This window comes from Nipponia nippon, unplaced genomic scaffold (genome assembly GCF_047370975.1).
Source record: "Nipponia nippon isolate SJK-2023a ecotype South Korea unplaced genomic scaffold, ASM4737097v1 scaffold_4, whole genome shotgun sequence".
In the NCBI taxonomy this organism is placed as follows: Eukaryota; Metazoa; Chordata; class Aves; order Pelecaniformes; family Threskiornithidae; genus Nipponia; species Nipponia nippon.
The window spans coordinates 77965217-77986689 of record NW_028262358.1 but is presented as its reverse complement, the minus strand read 5'-3'; the positions used below and the strand labels follow the sequence as shown (position 1 = coordinate 77986689).

Below are 21473 nucleotides of genomic sequence, written 5' to 3'. Positions count from 1 at the left end.
CTCATTATTTGAAATTGCTCAGTGAACGATTTCTATGAATATTTGCAAGCCTACGAGCTGCTTGCAACTGCTTTTCCTGAGACTGCTGCTGGAAGGGCCTGCTCCGCTTGCTCTTGCTCTACCTAAATCACATGGTTCCCCCCCCAAAAAAAAGGAGAGCTGCTATAAAACCGATTGGATTTCCTAAGGCCAGGGTGACGGTGCACCTGTCACTGCCCTGCCGGGGCAGCTTGCTAACGGCGGCAGGGAATAACGGGGAGCCTGTCCCCAGCAGGTCTGCTTGTTTCTGGACGTAGAGGAGTACCGAGATGGGTTTTCACCACATCGCTTGTCCGGGACTCAAGTTGCTATCGACATGTTGCTCTTGGTTAACGTGAGGCAGCTCTTACTTCACACACAATTGGAAGAGGAGTAATAAAGGAGTGCTTTTGCATTGCATCTGTCCCCTCACTGGGTGACAGCCCATTTTTTAGGGGTTCCTGCTACAGTGGATTTGGCAGTGCTGGTTGAACTGGCTGTGATTTCTCTGTTCCCTTTTTGGACACCTTCCGTGCACAAAGAAAGTTCAAAATGGTCACGCAAAGATGTCGGTGCTAATCCTGAAGTAAATCCATCTCAACCGCAGCTCACAATGTTTTCTCTGCAGAGATCTTTGTGAATTTGTGCGAGCCTATGTGACAGTCTCTGTAAACGAAAGGAATTGCAAATATTGTCAGGGTATAAATGTATGCGTGCTTTTGGGTGTTGGTACAAGGGCAATTAGTGTTTTGTTGCAATATTAGTCCTTTTTAGCTGTGCATTTTAATATTCACCAGTGGCTGTTTTTGGGAAGCGAAGGCTAGGCTTGAATCTCCAGGACTTTGCATCATTGAAAACTACCATTTTCTAGGAAATTTTTAAATTATTGATAGGGATTTAGAATTTTATTTCAAGATAAAAAAGAAACTAAAGAGAAGGTGTATAACATATCCAGAAGGACAGACAGAACTCCAAAAAAAAAAAAAAATCTAACTTAAAAACTTGAGGAAGGAGGACAAAGAGGAAGCGGGGGGGAGGCAGAAGCTGAGTCTACGAGATTATTTAAACAAGTGCCAGAGAAAGCATGTAGGATTTGAGAGTGAAAATACACCGCACCCTGAGGGAGAAGAAAAAGTAAACAGATCAGCTCAGAAGAACTGTGAATGGGCATGAGGTAGCTTTTCTAAAGTTAATTTTTTCTTTGCAAAAAGACACAGAAAGAAGCGAGCAAGAGTGGGGAGAAAATGGATAATCCCATGAAGGAACATAGTGGGGAAGAAAGTAAGCCAAAATAAATGCTAGGAACAAAAGTTCAAGAAAAACAGGGAAACGAGGAATGCATAAGTTTGGTCCAAATGCACAGAAATGGGTTGATGTAGCCTGAGCATCAAGCAGGGGCATTTTATGCACTTGATCAGATTAGCAGTCCTAAATAAGAGTCGTCTTTGAAATACTCCTTGTTTTGAGCATAACCCTCAAGGAGATGATAAGCACTCAATTTCTGGATTAGCTGCCTCCTCTACCATTTCAGAAGAGTCAGCATGAAACAGTCGCTAAGGAGTGTCTGGTCCGCATTTACTGTCCACCCCAACTATGCTGCTTTGTACCTCCAGATGCTGGACTTCAGCTGTGCATATCATAAATGACTATCAAAATGTGTGCAGAGTTAGATTATACCTCAGCTGCTTCTTGCTACTGTTTGAGTGATCTGTGAGAATAAAGACAAACACAGAATTAAATAAAAAAAGTTTCCTCTAATTTCAACGAATAAATAAGACCAGTCTTCTGAGGAATGTTTATTATACTTCTCTGTTCAGTAAAGAAAAAAGCAACAAACAGACCCCTATTATATAGGGTTAAAAACAGGGATACAGACCGCAGTAAACATACAGATAATATATATATGATTATTGCTTTTGCGTGTAGTATTAGCTTAAGTACACACACCACTGTATAAAGCGGTTTCAGAACTAAAATGGCAATGACTATGGTAAAGAGAAAAGTACTAATGATTTGTAAAACCAAAACCAGTATAAAAATGTTTTATGTTCCATATCTGATTTCAGAATATCAGTATCTATTGTGTTTTTTCTTACTAATAATTACTCCTTAGTTCTTTAAAATATGAACATGTATACTGAAAGGACACTATGTTTTTGAAAAGCCATAACAGAACAAGAAAAAAGTAAAAAACAGATAGCGGTGCTATATGACTGGTTTTTAAGAAGTACTCCCGTTCACCTCACTATGGAGATCTGCTTAAAAAGGTCATCTGAGAGGAGCCGACCTTTTCGTAAATGAAAACAGGACAGTTTTGCTTCATATTCAAAAAAAGTATTCAAAATATTTTATCTAGGCTAAATCCCTTAGTAAAATAGAATATCTGCTACGACTGGATTCACTAAAATTTTTAAGGATTTTTAACATGAACGAGTTAAATGAACACAGCGCAGTAAGAATTACCAGCTATTTTATGGTAACTGCTGATACTCATCCTTCTATATCCTAGCAGATGTGAACTGGCCTGTCTCACTTTTGTTACGGGATAAGTTGTGTTTACCCCAGTGTAAGAGAAGGCATATGGGAAGATACAGGGTCATACCTAACGTGTTTTAAACCCACCCCATAGCTCACCTGCTGGTATCCTACCCTTGTCCTACCATGTCCTACAGTTGGCCTCTGGAAGTCCAGACCCAGTGCTGGGTATCTAGATTGTCCTGGACGCTTCTTAGGAGTCACTAAAACCTACACATGGGAAAGGCTAAACAGAGATGTGTGCCTCACCCCCACCGAGCCCTGGCTCCGGCAGGCCACCAGCTACTCAGGGTCACCCAGCCAGAATCCCTGCCTGGGGACGGGGACCCACTCACCTCCTTTCACAGATCTGAGACACTTTAATGCTTGCCTGTGACGTGGTTGCTACAGAAGGTGATGGTGCTGCCCACTTCTATACAATGACACAGTTAGAGCATTTATCCATGAAATGGGATTTTTGGCTTCAGTGTCTTTCTCAGCCTAAGGTACCTTACTCCCAGAAAATTACTATATCCCCCAGGCTTTAGACAAATTTGAGTGGAGTGGATTACGAGTGGATACAATGAAAACTATGAGATTCACTGCTAAAATAGTTATCTACCACTATTTTATTGCAACTGTTTATTTATATGACTTTAGTGTCCAAGTTATTAATCATCTGTCTTTTATCATCATTTATCTTCAAAACCCTACCGAGGTAGGGAAATAGTCCTGTCCCCACAATACACCACAGATCCCTTAAATTAGGAGCTGTGGTGGAACTGGTGACTGAATGAAATTGCCTGGGAATCCACAGCAGAAGAATAACTGCTACAAAATCCTTCCACTCCCACAAGCTTTTGGGAATGTCCCATCTTTTTCCCGGTCCATGACGACGTTTAACATCATCTGTGGCTTGCAGAGTGATGATTTGGGTCCAAACCCTCTGCTGGCAGAACCACCCTCTAGAAGGGCTTTGCCAGCGGCGGTTTGGGACGCGACCCTGAATCCCAGGGCTGGCACATGACGTGCTTGCGCTGCCTTTCTCCCACACACTCCTACTGATGAAGCTCCAGCTAGACGGTTTCATTCATCAGGATGAGGTGGCTTGATTTACATGCAAAGTTCAATTAACTGTTTTGATTCACGCGGAAGTAGAATTGGAGTAAGCAGAAACTGCAGACACACACAAAAAAATCTACAAGAAAGAAAAGTTAATGTGAATTAGTCAAACAGAAAAAAAAATGGGTGCTTTCCCTTGGGAGTCCTGAACCTATTGTATTTTTATGCATATTAATGTAATCAAAGTAAGTATTTTTGAGAGGGATTAACAAATCAGCTTAAGAAGGTATTTATTTTGTTGTACTGTAAAAAATATCTGTTATACAGTAACATTTTGGTGCAGAAGAATATGCATTCAATTATTACAGGAATAGAAAGAAATATATTTAATCTGTTAATGCCTGAATTCAGCAAATAGATATTATTTCCTTTTCTAGTTGAATAGTTTTCTTCTATCTAAATAGCTACAGATTTGTTTCATTTTTAACACATGGTTTGCAAGACCTGTTTATATGAGCAGTACAACATTGTATTTTAATTTTTCATGTATATTGAGCCCAAATATGTCTTATATTTATCATTTACCATAATTGAAAACCGTAGAGCACTTTTTTGCTGGAAATGTAGCATCAACATATTATTTAATTACTGCAAGCATATGCCTTTTTTTTGTGGTGTGGCAAAACTATACAATTTCTCCCAAGCATGTACTCAGCTTTCCCAGCTTTATCTTAGCGGAGGTCATATATCTATACGTATCATTTGCCATCATTCTTTCCATGACTGAGTTTACTTTGATCACTATCACATTTGCTGGTTTGTTGCAGGGCAATCAATTCTTGAAAATTTAGGACCGGCATGGCCCTTCTCAGTCACCAAGTCCAGCCTCTATTATCATAGGCAACTGCATAAAATAATCTTTTTCATTAAGCACTTATAATTTGCCTTGCATAGCGTTATTAGTTACAACAGTACGTTGGGTACGTTCTCGCTGGTTGTTCTGTAGTTTTGAGTGGAGTTGCATGATGGATTGAAAACATTGCCTAGCATCTGCCAGATTCTGCCACTCTTACCTATAACAGTATGCAAACATAGACATAACCCCATAGAAGATTACGGAACTGTTAAAAATGTAAAATGTGAGTAAAGGGGAATCACTGCAGATCAAGAAAAGGATTCGTTGATAGTGTCCTCAATTCACAAAGCACCATGGACTCAAGTATCCGTTCACTTAAACCGATTATGAAGGAGCCTGACCACCTCACTGATAGTCATTCCTGAGTAGTAACATAGGCATAAATTGGATGATGCTCAAGTCAGAGCTTCAGCTAGCTCCAAATGTTTACTAACCTATAAATAATCATAGGATCACAGAATGGTTTGGGTTGGAAGGGACCTTTAAAGGTCATCTCATACAAAGTCCCTGCAATAAGCAGGGACATCTTCAACTAGATCAGGTTGCTCAGAGCCCCATCCAACCTGTCCTTGAATGTTTCCAGGGACGGGGCATCTACAGCCTCTCTGGGCAACCCGCTCCAGTGTTCCACCACCCTCGTAAAAAATTTCTTCCTTGTATCTAGTCTGAATCTACCTTCTTTTAGTTTAAAAACATTACTCCTTGTCCTATCACTACAGCCCTTACTAAAAACTCTGCCCCTATCCTTCTTATAAGCCCCGTTTAAGTATTGAAAGGCTGCCATAAGGTCTCCCCAGGCTGAACAACCCTAACTCTCTAATGACTGGGTGTATATGATATCACAAAAGCTTGTATTATTTCACTGACATCAGTGAAATAATAGGTAGATTATACAGCTCTCCCAAAACATTGGTTTATGAGTCACATACCAGAGCGCATTTTACAGTACATTTTAGAAGTGCTGTCAAGATAAAAAAAACAGGGGTGGAGAGCACTTGCTGTCTCGCTTCCAGTGATTTTGTGTGTACTTATATTATTGTAGATATATATGCCCTGGATTCTACAGCTGAAGTGTTCTGCTAGTCATGACTCAAACAGATGCTGGAAAACTGGAAACAATTTTTAAAAAGTGACTCAAAGCCCAAAAAGCACAGTAGCAAAAGCTAAACAAGATTAGCTAAGAGTACGTTCAGATATTGACTCAGACACGTCCTAGTAGAGATTTCTGATAGTAACTGATTCCAGCAGAGAAAAGCATCACAGAGGACTGTGGGTGGAAACCAGGCTGAAACTAAGGCACGCACCAGTCACAAAGAAGTAAAAATTACCGAAGTACGTAACGAAGCACCCATCACCCCAGAGCAGTTATCTTTCTAAGCATTATGCTACAGTTTAAATAGAATATACAGGCTTGATACAGAAATTGCGTGGGCAAGACTCCTTGGCCTTATTTTGAAGGTGAAGATGATCATACTAGTTTATTAAATGCTGATCTTATTTAAGTTAAGGCAAGTTTTCTTGAATATATGGGTCAAGCCCATATATTCAAGAAAACCAACGAGAGCGTTAATCAATGATTTATATTACGCCTAAATCTAGAATAATCTCTTTTATGTTTCTAGACTATAATGTTTTTATGTTTTTAGATTTTTAACACATAAAACATTAAGTATAAGCCTCATATTGGCCCAACATATTATAGCATGAGAAATTTATAAATTCATGTTATTTCATCAGAATGAGAGATGGGGGACTATTTTTAAATCACCTGTGTTTTTTCACAGGTTTTTAACAGCATAAGGTTTTCAGAGCAGCCCGGCCAGGTGAAGCGGAGCAGGGATCATGAGGCGCAGCCTAAGTGACCACATCCACGAGAGATGATGCACTTCTTACCCCCCTCAGGCACCCGGCACCGCCGACAAATAAGACATGATACTAATCACAGCGCTGAAGTTACATGAGAATACCTGTGGTGAGTCATACCAAGGGGTCAGGTAGCCTGCTATCCTGGCCCTTAACCATGAAAAGTACATTTTTTCAATTCTCTTTTGACCAAGACAAAGTAGCTTTGTGACTCAGGGACTTCACACATTAAAGGAATACGTACAGAATACATCGCGTGGAAGGGTTATTAGAAGGATTTGGGGATTATCACATTGCATGCTATGGTATTTATGTTTGGCAGATTTTCCTCTCTGGGAAAAGGACATAAAGCTAAAAGCAAAACTCACACAACGTTACCTGCTCTACACAGAAAGTCCTTCAAACAGGTGGTGTTTCATATCACTTCTAATAGCTTTCTTATATATACTGCATGATTATCTTTCAAGCATGCGGTTGTATCATTATTTTAAGTCCTCCAGCAACAACTTCCAAGATCTAAACTCGTACGTATACCCACACAGACAGAAACACACAATGGGTGTCCTACCAAACAGTCCAGCAATTTTAAAATATTAAAAATGTCATCTACCAAGCAGCAATACAGTCTCATAAAATAGTAATGCTTCTTATTTTTTGATTACTGGCAGGCATCAGGCACAGCAGCAGGAAGGTGAGTTAGCAAAGACATTCAGACACTTCTCCCCAAAGGCACAGTGACCTCAAGGGTCGAAACCAGCTTTCTCCTACCGAAGCGTGAGCTGGTGCTCCCTTACGCCATTAAAACACACAGAATTAGGGAGAGAATACCTTTTAAATCAAGAGTTTCATAGGCACAGAAAAGCGACTCTGGAAGCTAAACAAGAATGTTTCGGTTAAAAATTGTATTTATTGCTGCGGCCGTTTCTTAGTTTCATCCTGACAAACCTGGCTAAAAAGAATATTGTAAAACAAACTCCAATGGGTTGGCAGTTGATTGATTAACAGTATTTATTGTACATGTCACGAATGGCACTGACACCGTGGAAGCCTAGGTCCTATAGCATCACATTCTATCAGAAACACTACACAATCGTTTCCCTAAGCTGTATTTGCAGCAGTGTACAACTGCTATACTTTTCTAATGCCAGCAATTACATTTATGTTTGTTTTCAGATAATACCTCTTTAGGACAGTCAGAGAAACCCATCGCCCATGGGACAGAATGTGTCATTTTCTTTTGTTTGTTTTTTAAGAATCTTGCTGTGCATTTCAAAATCTTTCATTTCTTTAAAAAACAAAACCAATACAATTCGTCTCTTGTCTTTTTCTGCAATATTCTTCATGTTAATTGAGACGCTGTTCACGTGGCATAAATATGAATGTTACAAGCAAGTTGCTATATTTTGAAGACAACTTACTTGTTTTCATTGACTATACTGACTATACTTCATTATGGCAAATAATTTTGAGAAAGTATACTTACAAATACTGTGGGTTTGTTTTTTTTAAAAACACAACACAGAGGCCACCACAATTACAATACAACTTCAGCCTGTCAGGATTTGTTTTCCTCCAAACGTAAGGAGATGAAGATCAACAAAAGAATCAACAGAAACTAAACATATTGCACAAACAGTCAAAATGCAGAAGCCAACCTGCTGGCTCTAAAGAGAGGAAGAATTCAAGCTACTCCAATGAAAGTAAATGGCACTTGTCAGTCAAATTTGGCTTGACTGGGTCTCATTCTGCTTCATCCTTCTGCTCTTCTCCTTCACCACTTTGCATTTCCCCTCATCGCTTCGGGGAACGGCTGCAGCAGAGTTTTCCTTCCTAAGACTGTGTGCTGAAGGAGTCGCAGTTTCTAACCCCCGTGGGCTTGCGCCGGGGGGACCCCCTCTGTAGGTGGTGGGAGGGCTGCACCGGAGGGGTCTCTGGCAGCGAAACGTGGTAGAAGTTCGGTAACCGAATGTCGTACCTAAAGCCTTTCCCCACGTGCACTCTGTCATTCAAGGCATACAGTTTTTCAGCAATGTCGCTCCCAATTAAAATTGAGAACAGGCGGGAGATGAAACGGTGTTTAGCAAACAGCAGATACAGCTTCTTTCTCCTCCAGGCCACGTACCGACAATCTGTCTCTGCTGTAAGTGTTACCTATAGAAAAGAAAATTAAAATTAGCTAGATAAGGCAGTGATATTGCCGCTGCTGCCCTCGCTCAGAAAGCATCCCCTCTCTCTCAGCAGGCACGCAGGCTGCGTCTGTAACGTACACTGCGTCTTTGCACCTACTGCAATTAAAGCCATTTAATCCAGCCAGAGCGCTCTGCGAGGTCTACTGTACGGCAAAGACAAGTGAGAAGGGTGATGGGGAATGGACCGAAAGGTTGTATCTTGTCAGCCTCAGTGACAGTATGCCTCTGCTCGCGCTGAACGGCAGCCCCAGCCAGGATGCACGCTGCCGGTGCGCCCCGGCCTCGGCCCTGCACTCCCTGCTTCGCTCTCGGCAGCCCCAGCTGGAAAGGCAGGTCTAAAGAAAGCTCTTGACAAATGCCGTTTGTCCTCGTGACAGGAGACATCAGATCCCACACAGGCAGCAGCTAGCGTGTCGGTCCAGTGACAGCAGTGGGAGGGCTCAGGGATGACAGGAGGCAGCCCCGATGGGCACCGTGTCCCACGCTGTCCCCCCGTGCCAAGCTGCACCACAGGCACACCTGTCCCCAGCACGGGCTCTCCAGTTCACCTCCCACAGGGAAGCCTCTCCAGCACCAGCTTCCACCCACCTCCCGCAAACCTGGTTTCTCAGGGCTGGGATTTAGCACAGCCAAAGAACGCAAACAGAGTCCACCTTCCAGATTAGCTTTAAAAAAACCCCAGTTTTTGTAACGAAAAGATGCAAACAGAAAGAAGATACAAACAGCACAACCGGTCCAGCGGGTAAAGAGGACTTCCCTCCCCAAACCAGCAGAATGCCACTTGTTTGTGTAATTTCACAAACAAAACCCACAACTAAATGAAGTTTACCAATTAGCACTTGACCAGTTTTCCATAGTATTCAAACCCCGCCCCCTATTTTTACCTGGAAAATTCCCTCTTCTGTGGGCCTCAGTGAATCCCATTCAGGAGAATCCAGAAATTGAAGAGGAAAAATATAATGCAGAAACTCCCCATCAACTGTCACTCTGATCCTACCAAGATAAGATGTGTTAATTTGTTAGTACTACCTGTACAGCAGCAACGACTGCAACAAGAATGTGTTATTTCTACTATGTGAGGACTTTAAATATAGCTCTGAGAGCATGAAAAAGCAATCACTGGCCAACAGTATCCTAATCATATTTTTGAACACAACTTGATCAGGCCAGTTGAAAGAGAATACAAGACAATCCTGCAACTGAAATGGAAATCTTTCCAGGCCTTATTCAAGTCATATTATTCTCTCTGGGGCAGGTCCGTGCAGCAACATGCAAGCCTTGTCATGAAAAGGCCAGCGTGCACTGGAGAGGTGAAAGACCAATGCACACACTGTTTGCCTCCTTCACTTGAAAGGCACAGGATACACTTCTAGGTTTAGCAAATAGGCATTTTAGAGGGAACAAAGTGGCAAATACAGGGAGTGGGAAGTAGGAGTTCCCCATGGCATGCATTAGGTAGGGCTCTCTCAATGTTTAACAGGAATTACATTGCCACAGGACTGTCTCCGGAGCCAGGAGAACAGCATGAAGGTATGGGATCTCTGTGTGAATGCTGTGGCCTTCTGCAGATGACAAAGAAATATTTTCATTCTACTTTTTAAATCATACTTAAGTTTGAAGGCACACAAGCAGGAAATGTACGCTTGAACCTCATGAGCTAAAAGAAGAAAAGCAAGCTGTAGGAGTCCCCTTTTTACATCTGCTCTGCACCGAGATTAATGCTTCTTGCAAAATCAGAAGCAGCAGCCCTATACTGCACGAAGGAGGGTAGCAGGAACTCCCTGCATGGTTACTAACTGGCTGGGCATGTAGAAGGATGCTCTCCTTCAGCATGACTATGACCAAAAGCAACCTCCACGTGGTACTTTCTAGACAGCTCCCAAGAATGCTCTGAACCGGGCTGTCACTAGGGACAACTACTTAAAATCCATATTGTTCATTGCAAGTAGTCCTAAATCAGCTGAGCTTCAAGCTGTCTACAAATTCTGTCTGTCCGTGCAGCAGGCTGTCAAAATGCATCTACGAAGTGTCCCATCAAAGACAGACCATGGCCATCATTTCTGGGTATCCCATCTACTCTTGTGGTGGTCTTTGTACATATTGGTCTTTGGTATACCACTTTGTATACAGTACAAAAGCCAGCATTTCCCTTCAGGAAAGCATCAGCAAGATTGCCAGAAGGGTCTCCAGTAAGCAAGGAGTACAAGCAGGTGGATTTATTGCCTCAGGGTCTAAGAGCCACAGTATACAGTAACTGTAGACTCAGTTCTGCAAATCTTGACAGGGCTCGACTATGTCCCCTTGTAATGGAAGGGCGCTTTTAGGCCTTCTCCTCTCCCTTACTGCCTCCCTTCCCCCACCCCCAAGAAAGCAACCAAATACAATCTGTATCGAAGTCAAGATCTCTATTAAACAGATTTTATCTCTGTATATTCAGTTTCATAACTACCTCTTAGTCCTGTTTCAGATGATACTAGAAGAGGAAAAATAAGACAGATGCTGTGTTCATCAGCTAGGCAGTAGACAGATAGCAAACCATAGCCTGAAGACTGAGGCGGACATTTGTTCCCTTTATCTGCCTAACCTGTTAAGTGCTATGATACAGTGGTCTGGAAAAGAATGATTTAAAATCCTTTTCTTTAAGCCATTACAGATTTTGTGCTTAGTGTTTTTATGCTAGTGCTGTCTTAGACAAGTGTATTTAGCCTATTAATATTTATATTACTTGCATTAATATTTAATATATTGTACTGGAAAACGAACAAACAATACACAAATTTTTTTTCTTACATTTTCAAGAAGGAGGAAGAAAAAAAGATATTTGCAGTAAGTCTGAACAAGCCAATACAAACCTGCCTGACACAAGCAAGGACAGTTTATCAATAGGTGTTTTGCCCTGCATGGCGTAACAGTGTTCCTTCTCCAGGGTAACCACTTCTGCATCGCAGCACAAGACGATCTTCCTGTAGACAGTCAAGGAAATTCCCAGAGGCTGGAAAAGAGCGCTGTAGAGTTCCTGGAATTCTCTGTCAAAGGAAACACTCCGAACTTGGTAGGTAACGTATATGAACTGCACGAAGCATATAGTGAACAGTATAAAATTCCAGGAGAATATATCAGCAGCACAGACATCCAGCCAAGCCCAAACAGAAGAGCAGAGAAAGCCCAATCCAAGCAAGCTGAAGACATAGAGAAGCCCAAAGAATCCACTTCCACCCATGAAGCCCACAACAAAGAGAATACTGGCTAGGTGGTAGATAGATCCCTCTGCCTCTTGCTTCCAGGTGGTACAGGTAGGATGTGCATATATCAAACTTTCCCAAAAACTTGCATTTTCTCCCATGGCTGGAATAATTTTTTGATTTGGCTGAATCTTGGAAATTTTTATTTATGCGATACAGCTAGTGGGGTCCTTTGCTTTTCCATTCTTGCAAACTCTGCTGAATGATCACATAATGTCAGGGTCTCTTTTGGCAGTAAAGTTGCACTTAGGATTTCCAGCAACTAGGAGGCTAAAGTTCTCAAAAGGCAATGCTGTTTCTCATCAGTTCATGTGTTGTCTTGACTTCGGCCATGTCATCTGTAGTTTTATCTGATCTGGACAAGTGAAGAAAAGACAAATTACTTATAAAATGATTTTCATCAATTATACTCTACAAAGCTTTTATTGTCTAAAACCACAGACTGCATTACAGTCATCCAATTCCCCTTGTAGCCCTGTAATTCCAGGATCAAACCTTAATATTCATTCAACTGAAGATCATGTTTCTGTATCTATGAACCCTGTAGCAACTGTCAAATCGCCGCTGAATCAATGTAAACCTGTACATCACATCCACAGCATCCTGTGACAAGTCTTTCCACGGCCTAACTGCTGAGAAAGTAGCTGCATTTGTTGGTCCTGAACCTGCCACCTGCGAGTCTCATTTAATGCCTTACCTAGCTCTTGAACAAGAAGAGACAGTGAACTCTTGTCTCTTGTTCACCTCCTCCATCTCACTCTGGGTTTCTGTCAAACCGCTCTCCTTTCCCTCCTTTGCCTTTCTGTTATCATTAATGAGTTGAGCCAGGCTGCTCTGACCCCGGAGACAACAAATGACATCCCCAAACACCACAATAAGGGAAACCCAAGTATCACGAGGGATGGTCTTTTCTACTCCAAGGATGACAGGCAAAAAGCTGTCATGTATAAGGAAGACTACAAAGCTTAAAGGCAGCTTTATACAGATTATGTTATTAGAACATGAAGTAAGTAGTTCTGCAAAATACTTCTCAAAGGGCATTTACAAAGCAATTTTATAATATTCAAAGTTCTACCTTGTATAATTTCATGCCACGGACCACATAATTTTAGTGTTCAACAGTGTAAAACGTTAAACATGCTCTTTGCTTGCATATAATGTATTCCTAAGAGTTAAATAAAAACTAAAATACACAACCAAGAAGCATGAAAAAAACCAAAATAAATTTAAAAAAAAAAAAATCAAACCCAGCTTTCTATGTCTGCCTTTTAAAGTAAAAAAACATGCTTCAGTGTCAGATTAGACATGGTAGAAATTGCAAAGCCAGACTCTATCAGTAGTGTCATCATGATTGAAACCCACCAAAGTCTTTAACCGTCTGGTTCTTTTCCTGGTAAAACAGCAGGGATGCTAAGAAATATCTTGCTATCTAAATTATTAGATTGTCTAGAATATCAAAGGTAGTTGTTTGTTTGGTTGGTTTTTTTCCCCCCAAGAGCCACAGAAGTCAATACTTAAAAAATACTGCTGGTGCAGTGAAGCATCCAACATCATTCAGCAAGGCTTTCAGTGGTGGTGGTTTTTTTTTTTGTTTTTTTTTTTTTTTTTACAGTGACAGGTCTAAGAAATTAATAAAGCAAAGTCATATCACATTTCCTAGCTGCTACAGCTTTACTTCTTTCAAGTTTATTCAAGTCCCAACATTAATTCCATGATTCAAAAACACTAATGCTAAATGAAGACATAAAATCCTAAACAACTGAGCGGCACAGTTCAGAGGAAAAGGTTAGGAGGAGAGCTCTCCCTCTCTGGGAGTGGCCATAGGGAAGTCACTGACCCATAAAAATATCAGAGCTAAAGAGCACGGAATCTCTCCAAATTAAAATGCTCAATATCCTGCTGTAGTGGAAGAACCAGCATTACAAGAACGAGGTAGTTTGTAACTATAAGCTTTTCTGTTTGTCTCTCTACCCAAATACTCTTCTCTGGTACAGGATTCCCCGCGGATGCAGGATTTAGCCCTTGGAGAATGGGAGATGAGAACAGCATCAGCTACGAAGAAGTTACCTAGGCATGGTAAGAGCATGAGGAATTTTAGGCAGTACTTCTGTGATCAAGGGGTAAGATTTCTGAACCAAAAGAAAATAAAACTGGAACATGCAGCTCCCAGACGCTGTGTTCTGAATCCAGTCAGCAGTTCCACTGTACAGTCAAAAATCGGCAGCAGAAGTTTCGTTTGTTTGTTTTTTAAAATAGAACCATTGATAACGGTGATTTTGGATTATTGTTAATACTTCTACCCTATTGCCAACGTTTTGCTCTGAGCAGTTCTCATGAAGACCCTATTTTTTACAAACAATTCAGTGTTTTGAATGGAACCGTGACTGAGAAGTTACATGGGAAGCTATATGCATGCCACAAACGAAAGCACTGTGGATCCGTACTGTAATCTACTTTCCATTACCAATGTCTTTTTGTCATGTAAAGTCACACATTGCAATAGCTTCACATGATGTTGCAATAATTTCACAAAATTTATGTTCCATTTCCAATTTGCTTATGGCATTCAGAGTCTCCCCACACTACAGCTCACAGCATTGCTGTAAAACACCTATTCATGACAAGATGGGTCAAAATAATTTGGGAAGAACAGCACACCACTAGGACACAGACAGAGGGTCATCATACACAAAACCAAAGCCCTGGAAAAAACTGTCCTGTATTTGTAACTGTTTATTTTTGGAATGGGACCTGTCTTCCAAAACCACTGCATGCAAAATTCCCACTTATTTCAGTAGTGCTGCACAATGAGAACTTTTACCGTGCTACAGCATCACCCAGGCTGGAGGGGGCCTCCCTCCACCCGGGCAAGAGGAAGGGCAAAGGAGGGAGGCCAGCGCTAGCACAGAATACAGCCTCACCAACACGACACCCTCCTGAGCTACATAAGGTGTGCAGGCAAAACCAAACCCTCTGGAAATACTGACGAAGCCTACTACTAAATGGAGCTGGTTTCTCAGGGCTATGGTGAAGAGCAGGCATGCTTGCTGCCAGTGAACTGCAGGCAGAAAGAGAAGATCCAGCTCTTTTTCATCAAGAAATTATTCTAAGATTTGGGAGCTAAAAATTGTTGGTAGTTTTTTTTATGAAGTATTAAATAGAGCAGAGACAGTAGTATATATGGGCCTAAGCATAGTAAAATTTCTAATTTTGATTGGTATTTAGTGCTAGATAAGGCCTTTCACATTTTTCTTTACAGTTCCTACAAATCCAAAATTTAAACCCTTGAGGGCTTCAGAACAGTCACTCTAATTAAGCCATTCATCTACTGCAAGCAGGGCTGGGGGGAGAAAAATCCCCCAAACCAAAAAACCAAACAGCTGTGGTAGCAACTCTGAGTCATCCTCCACTGAGGACCCATCTACAAAGTGCCCACATTAGTGTGGTTTGTAAGCACCCAGAGGGGACACCATCCTTTCACTGAGATGTTTTGGCATGCTCAGCTGCCAGGACAGGGAACATGCCAACTGACGTGGCCTTGTTTGATGTCCTGCTTCAGCTGTCCTTTCTGTGGTGAACAGTTACCACTACAGGCTCATTCGACAGTGGTGATCAGGCAAACTTCAGTGGGAAACTGCATTTAAAGTAGGTATCTTTGATTATAAGCCTGAAGAACTGTATCTTCCCCAAGTAAATGTTGCATAGTTGCTACTCCGTCCCCTGCCTAAGGAGAAGAAGAAGCACCATGCGCAAGCACGGTCTCTGCTATGTGACTACCGCATTCAGAGTAACACAACATTGACATCTGTAGGCTGCCAGAGCCAGAGGTGCGTGGAAGAGGTCTCCTCCCAGCTCAGGAAGGAGACATGCCCTGCCAACATAGGCTGAATTACTGAGATGCTTCTGGGTGTTCTGCCCCACCACATCTCCCACCCTCGCCAGCAGAAGCAGATCAAGTGCTGGGAAAAATTAGCCCAGACTAGAAATGTGAGCAATATACAGCAGCATGGACTTCTGCAAAACAAACAGCAGCATTGCTGAAAGGACTAAGCTGTCATCAGAAAGTGTTAAAATCAATGAGTTCGCTAGAGCTTCAAAGCAGTAAATGGAATATTTCACTTATACTCTCCAAAATAAATACCTGCCAGCAACTTAGAACTTTGTATAAGTAGTATACTAAAACAGTCAAAACAATGAATTTATATTGTAATTTAAATGCACATAGTACAACCTCCCCCTCCCCAAATGGGCATTTTCCCCATACACTGGACTATTCCCACAAAGAATTACCAATTACGTACATTTTTAATTTACTTGAGAACTGGGTACTTTACCCCATTTTTGTCACAGGAGCTATGCACCTACAGAGAGGTATGGCTATGCGCCTATAGGCAAGTATGGGCAGATAAACAAGCTATTTTCAGTGATAAACTGTCCTTCAACCCACCCCAGGCTCAAAGCATGCATGCAGCAATTAGGACAGTAACTAACAACACAAGCCAGCTTACCTTAAACTTGTTGAGACTATACCCTAGAGAAAGCAGTAATTATAATACTGGAAAACCCATGGTTTTCCCAAGAAAACGTAGCCTGTGCAATGTAGAGAAGGCTACAGTAGCTTCATCACAGTCCATAACATGTATTCAGGAAGATGGAAGGAGGATGAGGAAGAAAAGGACTACTCAATCCAAAAGACAAAGGTATCAAGATAATTAGTCACTATAAAACTAGATGTATTGGGATTACAAAGACCCACAAGCATACATAGCAAAGGTAATTAATTAATGGGATGGCTTTAAAGATTTCCTTTGCTGGGAATTACGGAAGTCAGGATGCTGTCTGGTACCTAAAATAAATCTGGGTATGCTATTATTAAAAAATTAATTGATTTACTACAATTCTATTTTTTATTCTACAGGAAGTCACATTAGATGATCACAACGATGTCTTCTGGACTTTTGTCTTAAGTTACTTAATATAAAAAAGTTGTATATACCTAGAAAGTTACATAGCTAGTCTTCCCAATGAAATCTGGAAGCCTATATCAGATACCAACTAAGCAGCTACTTTAGACAACAGAAAACAATGAAGACAGGTATATCTCTGAAATTGTGCCTCATACAGACCTTCCAGAAGAAACCTTCATCCATGGAGAGCCAGCATCCCTTCCTGCCAATGTTCTTCAAAGAAAGAGATGTTTTATCAATGAATGCTCTAACATGAAACATGTATGCAACCCCGGGAGCCGAGCATCAGGATCCCGCTCCCCAGCTGAACGTCCCCATCGCAGAACGAAGAGCGACCGCAGTGCGGTTCTCCCTCCCTCAGTCTCCTTTCCGCACAACATCACAGCTTCAACAAGAAGGGCAGCAAGTGACCCACCCACACGAGTCAAAATGAGTCACTCGGGGCACCCTCATGGGAGGGGGGAAGATGGATTTGCACTCCCTTGGGCCACAGAAGGCATCCTGTGTCTCACTGATGTCTCATCGCTATGTCTCACCCCCTGGATCAGTGCTCTGCATGCAGGCTGTCACTTGGAAGGTAAAAGCACCTCAGGCCTTAGGAAAAGCAGTCAAACCCCACCCTTCCCACTCCTTCCAGTACCCCCCTGAGCTGCACAGGCTGCAATTGCTGAACTGGACCCTCGCCCCCAGAGCATCCATGTGAAGTGATACCTCCTTGGAGAGCGATCCTTCTGGGAATGCTCAGAGCTACTAAACAAGCAGCTGGGGCACATCCAACCATCAGTGGTGCTTCACCGCCTTCAGGGCAGCTCTGAGAAATAACCACCAGCCAAGCGGGACTTTTCGGGGCCAAAACCCTGCTCTAGTCAGGCGGAATTTAGGCTCCCACGTTCAAGGTTGTTCAATCAAGAACCCCCTTCAGTCAGCTGCTGCCTAACCCTGGAGACACCCCAATGCCACCTCTACGTCAGTCATAAGTCAACCGTCCATGTGAAAGACCCACCAACGGCATGAGGCTGGTGACTGGTTGTCCTCCTCGCCAGGCTGGGCCTGACTGCTGCCTCCCTGCTGCAGCAGATGCAGAACTGCTTTCTCCAAAGCAGAGCGCTTTCACAGGAGCCTTTCATGGGACTTTGAATTCATCGAGCTTGTTTGGCTGCAGCTGGGAAGGCCTGATTCTACTTACAATTTGCTCAAATTCCTACTAATCTTTTTAAGAAGGGGGAAAAAAGCTGGGCAGGGGAAAGTGAAGAAAGCAAGCAAACCCCCAGCAATACAGAATAGTTTAAGGTTCATTAGAAGCACTGCATACAGGGAAGCTGCTATTATTTAGTCTTTAAATATTTAAAGACCAGCTTACTATACACAGCTTACAGTACCTGAACGATTCCTCATTTATCACTGTAAAATATACAATGCAATCCTCTGTGGTTGCAAAGCCAATATTGAAGATGCTATTTTATCATCTAGACAGTATCTGATATGAAAAAAAAATTACAGATTTTCTTCCAATTTGAATCAGAACTGATGAACCATAAGTACATGTCGTATTCCTGCCAAACTAAGAAGAATAATCCTCTCCCTCCTTTTTTTTTTTTTTTTTAAGGTCTTTTGCTCCTAGGAAACATGAATATCGAACGACAGACATTTTTTAAACTAACTATGGATTGCCAGCACTTCGGTAAATTTGAGCAAGGCTCTCGTACACTGAACAGCATTGACCAAATAATAATTGAGAAGGTCTGTTATTATTGTGTTTTATAATAAAAACTGCAAAGTGAAGCACAAGTTCAAGCTTTTCTACAGTTCAACTTTTAAATTAATAATAGAGAAAGCAGCTACAATGCGTATTTCACAAGTGCTTTAAAACTGTGTTAATGAACTACAGTTGAACTCTGCAGAACTCAGCTTAAATGAGTTTGTACGGTCTAGTAGTGCCTTTGGACGGGAATGTATTCCCATGAAACCAACCACCTGACGTGAACTTCATTTCCCCAAAAAATAAACACAGAGGCTTGGTTCATCGCACTACCCCTGCACGTACAACTGGATTACGGAGCAGCAGTGTCACGAGCCATGTGTTCAAACAGATGAACAGCACGCTGCGCCATGAAACACCGCATTTATGAACCCCGTGAGCTCTAAACCAGAGTGAAACATGGTGAAAGGTAGCAAGGGTGCCCTAATGGAGCTGCTGAAATGATTTATCTTTACTGGAGGGTTTGGGGTTAGAAGTACAGTTCTACTCCCAGGTTTACCGGAACAAGTGTCATACGGCTTTACACAAAAAACAGAACCAGGCAGAAGCATGCACATGGCACTGGTTTAGCATCACTTTCATTAGTTTTCTGTCTATGAGAGCCAGAATATTCTTATTTTCACCATGTAATATAATCACAAACGGAGGCTTTGTTCACTGTACAATATCTGACTTTTGTTTGGGCAACAGCAGCATGGCCAATTACAGGTACTGTATCGTCACCTGGAGACACTGAGCAGAGGTTTTTTCACAAGGCAGTGGAACACACTAAAATGATAAAATCAAATCTCATCTCTGAAGAGCCTGCACGCTTACTAAAAAGATTCAATGTAGCTTCAGCTAACAACCTTTTCTTGAATCCTTAATAAACTTTCTGTTCTCAGCTTTCATCATGAATGGTTTTCTTGCCACAAACTTTGCCTTCACAATTACCCGTATCACATTTCCTTCTGTTTCAGTACCTGTTCTCCTCACTACAGGACTTGCAGCGTACTTGCCATTTTGCAGGCAAGGCATTTCTTAAAAACTTGACATTTTAAGCTACTTTATTATTTGGCACCACAGAGAACTTTGTGGAAAGCCTGAACAGCAACAATCCTGCAGATGTGGGAACCATTTCTTGTTTTGCTGTGGTCATTGAAGACATTTTTACTTGCATGTATACAGTCATATTCCCATTAATCACCAGAGTGGCAAGAAGCCCCAGTTCCGGAAGCCAGATTTCATCAATTACATCTTTATAACACTACCAGGTGGTCCATGATTCAATATTACAAGAGATCAGCTATATAAAATGTTTGCCCATAAAGTGACTGACAGCCTAAACGCACACAAAGCTTTACAGAACAGCTGAAGAAAATGTGATAAAATATTATAGTTTGGAAAAACATGTTTGGAAAAAAAAATGTTACAGTTCGGGGAAAAGAAGTGTTTTGTATCGTTTGCTGTATCTTTGGAAAGAAACAACTGCAAAGGCAAAACTAGATCTTAATTTCAGGGTTCATCTGCTCTTACCATTGGTTGATGGGGAGAGAGAAGAATCAAGTAACAGCAGCCCATGAAGCAAACCCCGGTCAGCGGAGGAAATCCCCGGCTCCCGAGCTGGTGTCGTGACAGCGGAGACCCCCCCAGTCGGCTCGGGGGCGAGCGGGCAGCAGCTGCGCCCGAGGAGAAACCAGAGCCCGCGCTTTCCTCAGAAACACACCCTCACCCCGAGGCGCACGGCGGGGAGCCTCCCTTCGGACAGGCCCCTCGGGAGGGGAAGAGCCGGCGGCCTGCCCCGCTCCTTTACGAAGGGGACAGGGTAAAGCGCTCCAACTTCTAGCCGAGGCTGAACCGGGGCGCTCCGGTGACCGCCGCCGGACCGCCCCGGCGTTACTGCCCGTCCCGCACCGCCCAGGAGGCCGCCGAGCCCTCGGGGCGGCACCCCCCCCCCCCCCCCGACGGGCAGTCCCCGCCGCCGCCCCGGGTGTCCCCGAGGCGCAGCGGGGCGGGAGGCGGCCCCGGCTCCCCCTCGCCCCGCGGCCCCGGGCAGAGCGGGGCGACGCTCGGCGGGCTGCCCGACCGGACAGCGCCGGCGGGGGGCGGGCGGAGCCTTGGCACGGCACGGCACGGCCCCCGCCCTGCCCGCGCCCCTTACCTGCCCCGCGTCCCTGCCCGCGCCCTCGGAAAAGTTTCCCGGCCGCCTAGACGGGACGGGCTCAGGCTGCCGCTCCCGACACCGCCAGCACCAGGTCCCACCGCGGCGACCCAGCCGCCGCTGTGACTAAAATAGGCAGAAGCCGGCGGGAGGCTGCGGGCGGCGCCAGCTCCGGGGCCGGCACCGAGCGGCCGCAGCGCGCAGGCGCCTCCCGCCGGCCCCGGGGGGCTGCGGGCGGCGGGGCCACCCCAGGCGAGCCGCGCCGAGCCGCGCCAGGCCGGGGCAGCCGAGGCGGCGGGAGCTGCCGCCCGTGCCGCCGCGCCCCTCCTCCCTTCCCCTCCCCTCCGCTCCCCGGCAGCCGGTCCCGCCGCGGGGCTCCCCCGGGGGCAGGGGAGGGAGGAGGAGGCGGCGCCGGCGGCGGCGGCGGAGACCCCTCCGGGACGGGCGGCAGAGCCCGCGGCGGTGCCGCCCGCTGAACTTGGGCACCGTAAAACCCGTTGCGGCTGCAGCCCGGGCGCTTGGCTGGGGCTTGGACTTGCACGCAAAACCCGCGGCTTTGGAGACAGGCGGAGGAAGACGGCTCCTTTGGTGCCGCTGCCTCCGGTTGAATTGTCTGGCACTGTCGGTTTGGAATAAATAAAAATACCGTTTTCTGCTCTTTCACCTACTCACCCCAGCAGCATGTTTCTTCAGACGGGAGATACGTACCGTCAGGGTTGCTTTCATTGCCTGACTAGTGCATCTATTTATGCACAATTTTTAGTTATTTCGTTTCAGAGCAAGCATATGCCTCGACGACAATA

At 43.7% G+C, this 21473-nt stretch overlaps 1 protein-coding gene across 6 annotated transcripts; it reads right to left on the bottom strand.

Moving 5' to 3' along the window:
• Positions 1-1966: 1966 nt before the first annotated feature.
• POPDC3 (popeye domain cAMP effector 3) lies at positions 1967-20828 on the bottom strand. Of its 6 annotated transcripts, none has more exons than XR_015708314.1 (6): positions 20046-20566; positions 16931-16984; positions 11415-12159; positions 9447-9555; positions 8029-8524; positions 1967-3730 (listed from the first exon to the last, which is right to left on the bottom strand). XR_015708314.1 is itself a non-coding variant. In XM_087775244.1 (6 exons), exons 4-6 carry the CDS (start codon positions 11903-11905, stop codon positions 8204-8206), a joined length of 921 nt encoding a protein of 306 aa, XP_087631370.1. In that variant the 5' UTR covers positions 11906-12159; positions 16931-16984; positions 20046-20316; positions 20671-20828; the 3' UTR covers positions 7364-8203. The 6 variants fall into 6 exon arrangements, 5 of the variants coding, with proteins under 5 accessions (XP_087631370.1, XP_087631373.1, XP_087631369.1 ...); XM_087775244.1 differs by lacking the exon at positions 1967-3730 and adding an exon at positions 20671-20828 and having other exon boundaries at positions 7364-8524; positions 20046-20316; XM_087775247.1 differs by lacking the exons at positions 1967-3730; positions 20046-20566 and adding an exon at positions 20671-20828 and having other exon boundaries at positions 7364-8524.
• Positions 20829-21473: the final 645 nt, after the last annotated feature.

Coding starts and splice junctions, on each gene's coding strand:
- POPDC3 (XM_087775244.1), bottom strand. CDS start 11,905: ATGGGAGAAAATGCAAGTTTTTGGGAAAGTTTGATATATGCACATCCT. Junction 9,556..11,414: donor TCCTTGCTTGTGTCAGGCAG/GTTTGTATTGGC, acceptor TTATCTTGGTAG/GATCAGAGTGACAGTTGATG. Junction 8,525..9,446: donor CAGAAGAGGGAATTTTCCAG/GTAAAAATAGGG, acceptor TCTTTTCTATAG/GTAACACTTACAGCAGAGAC.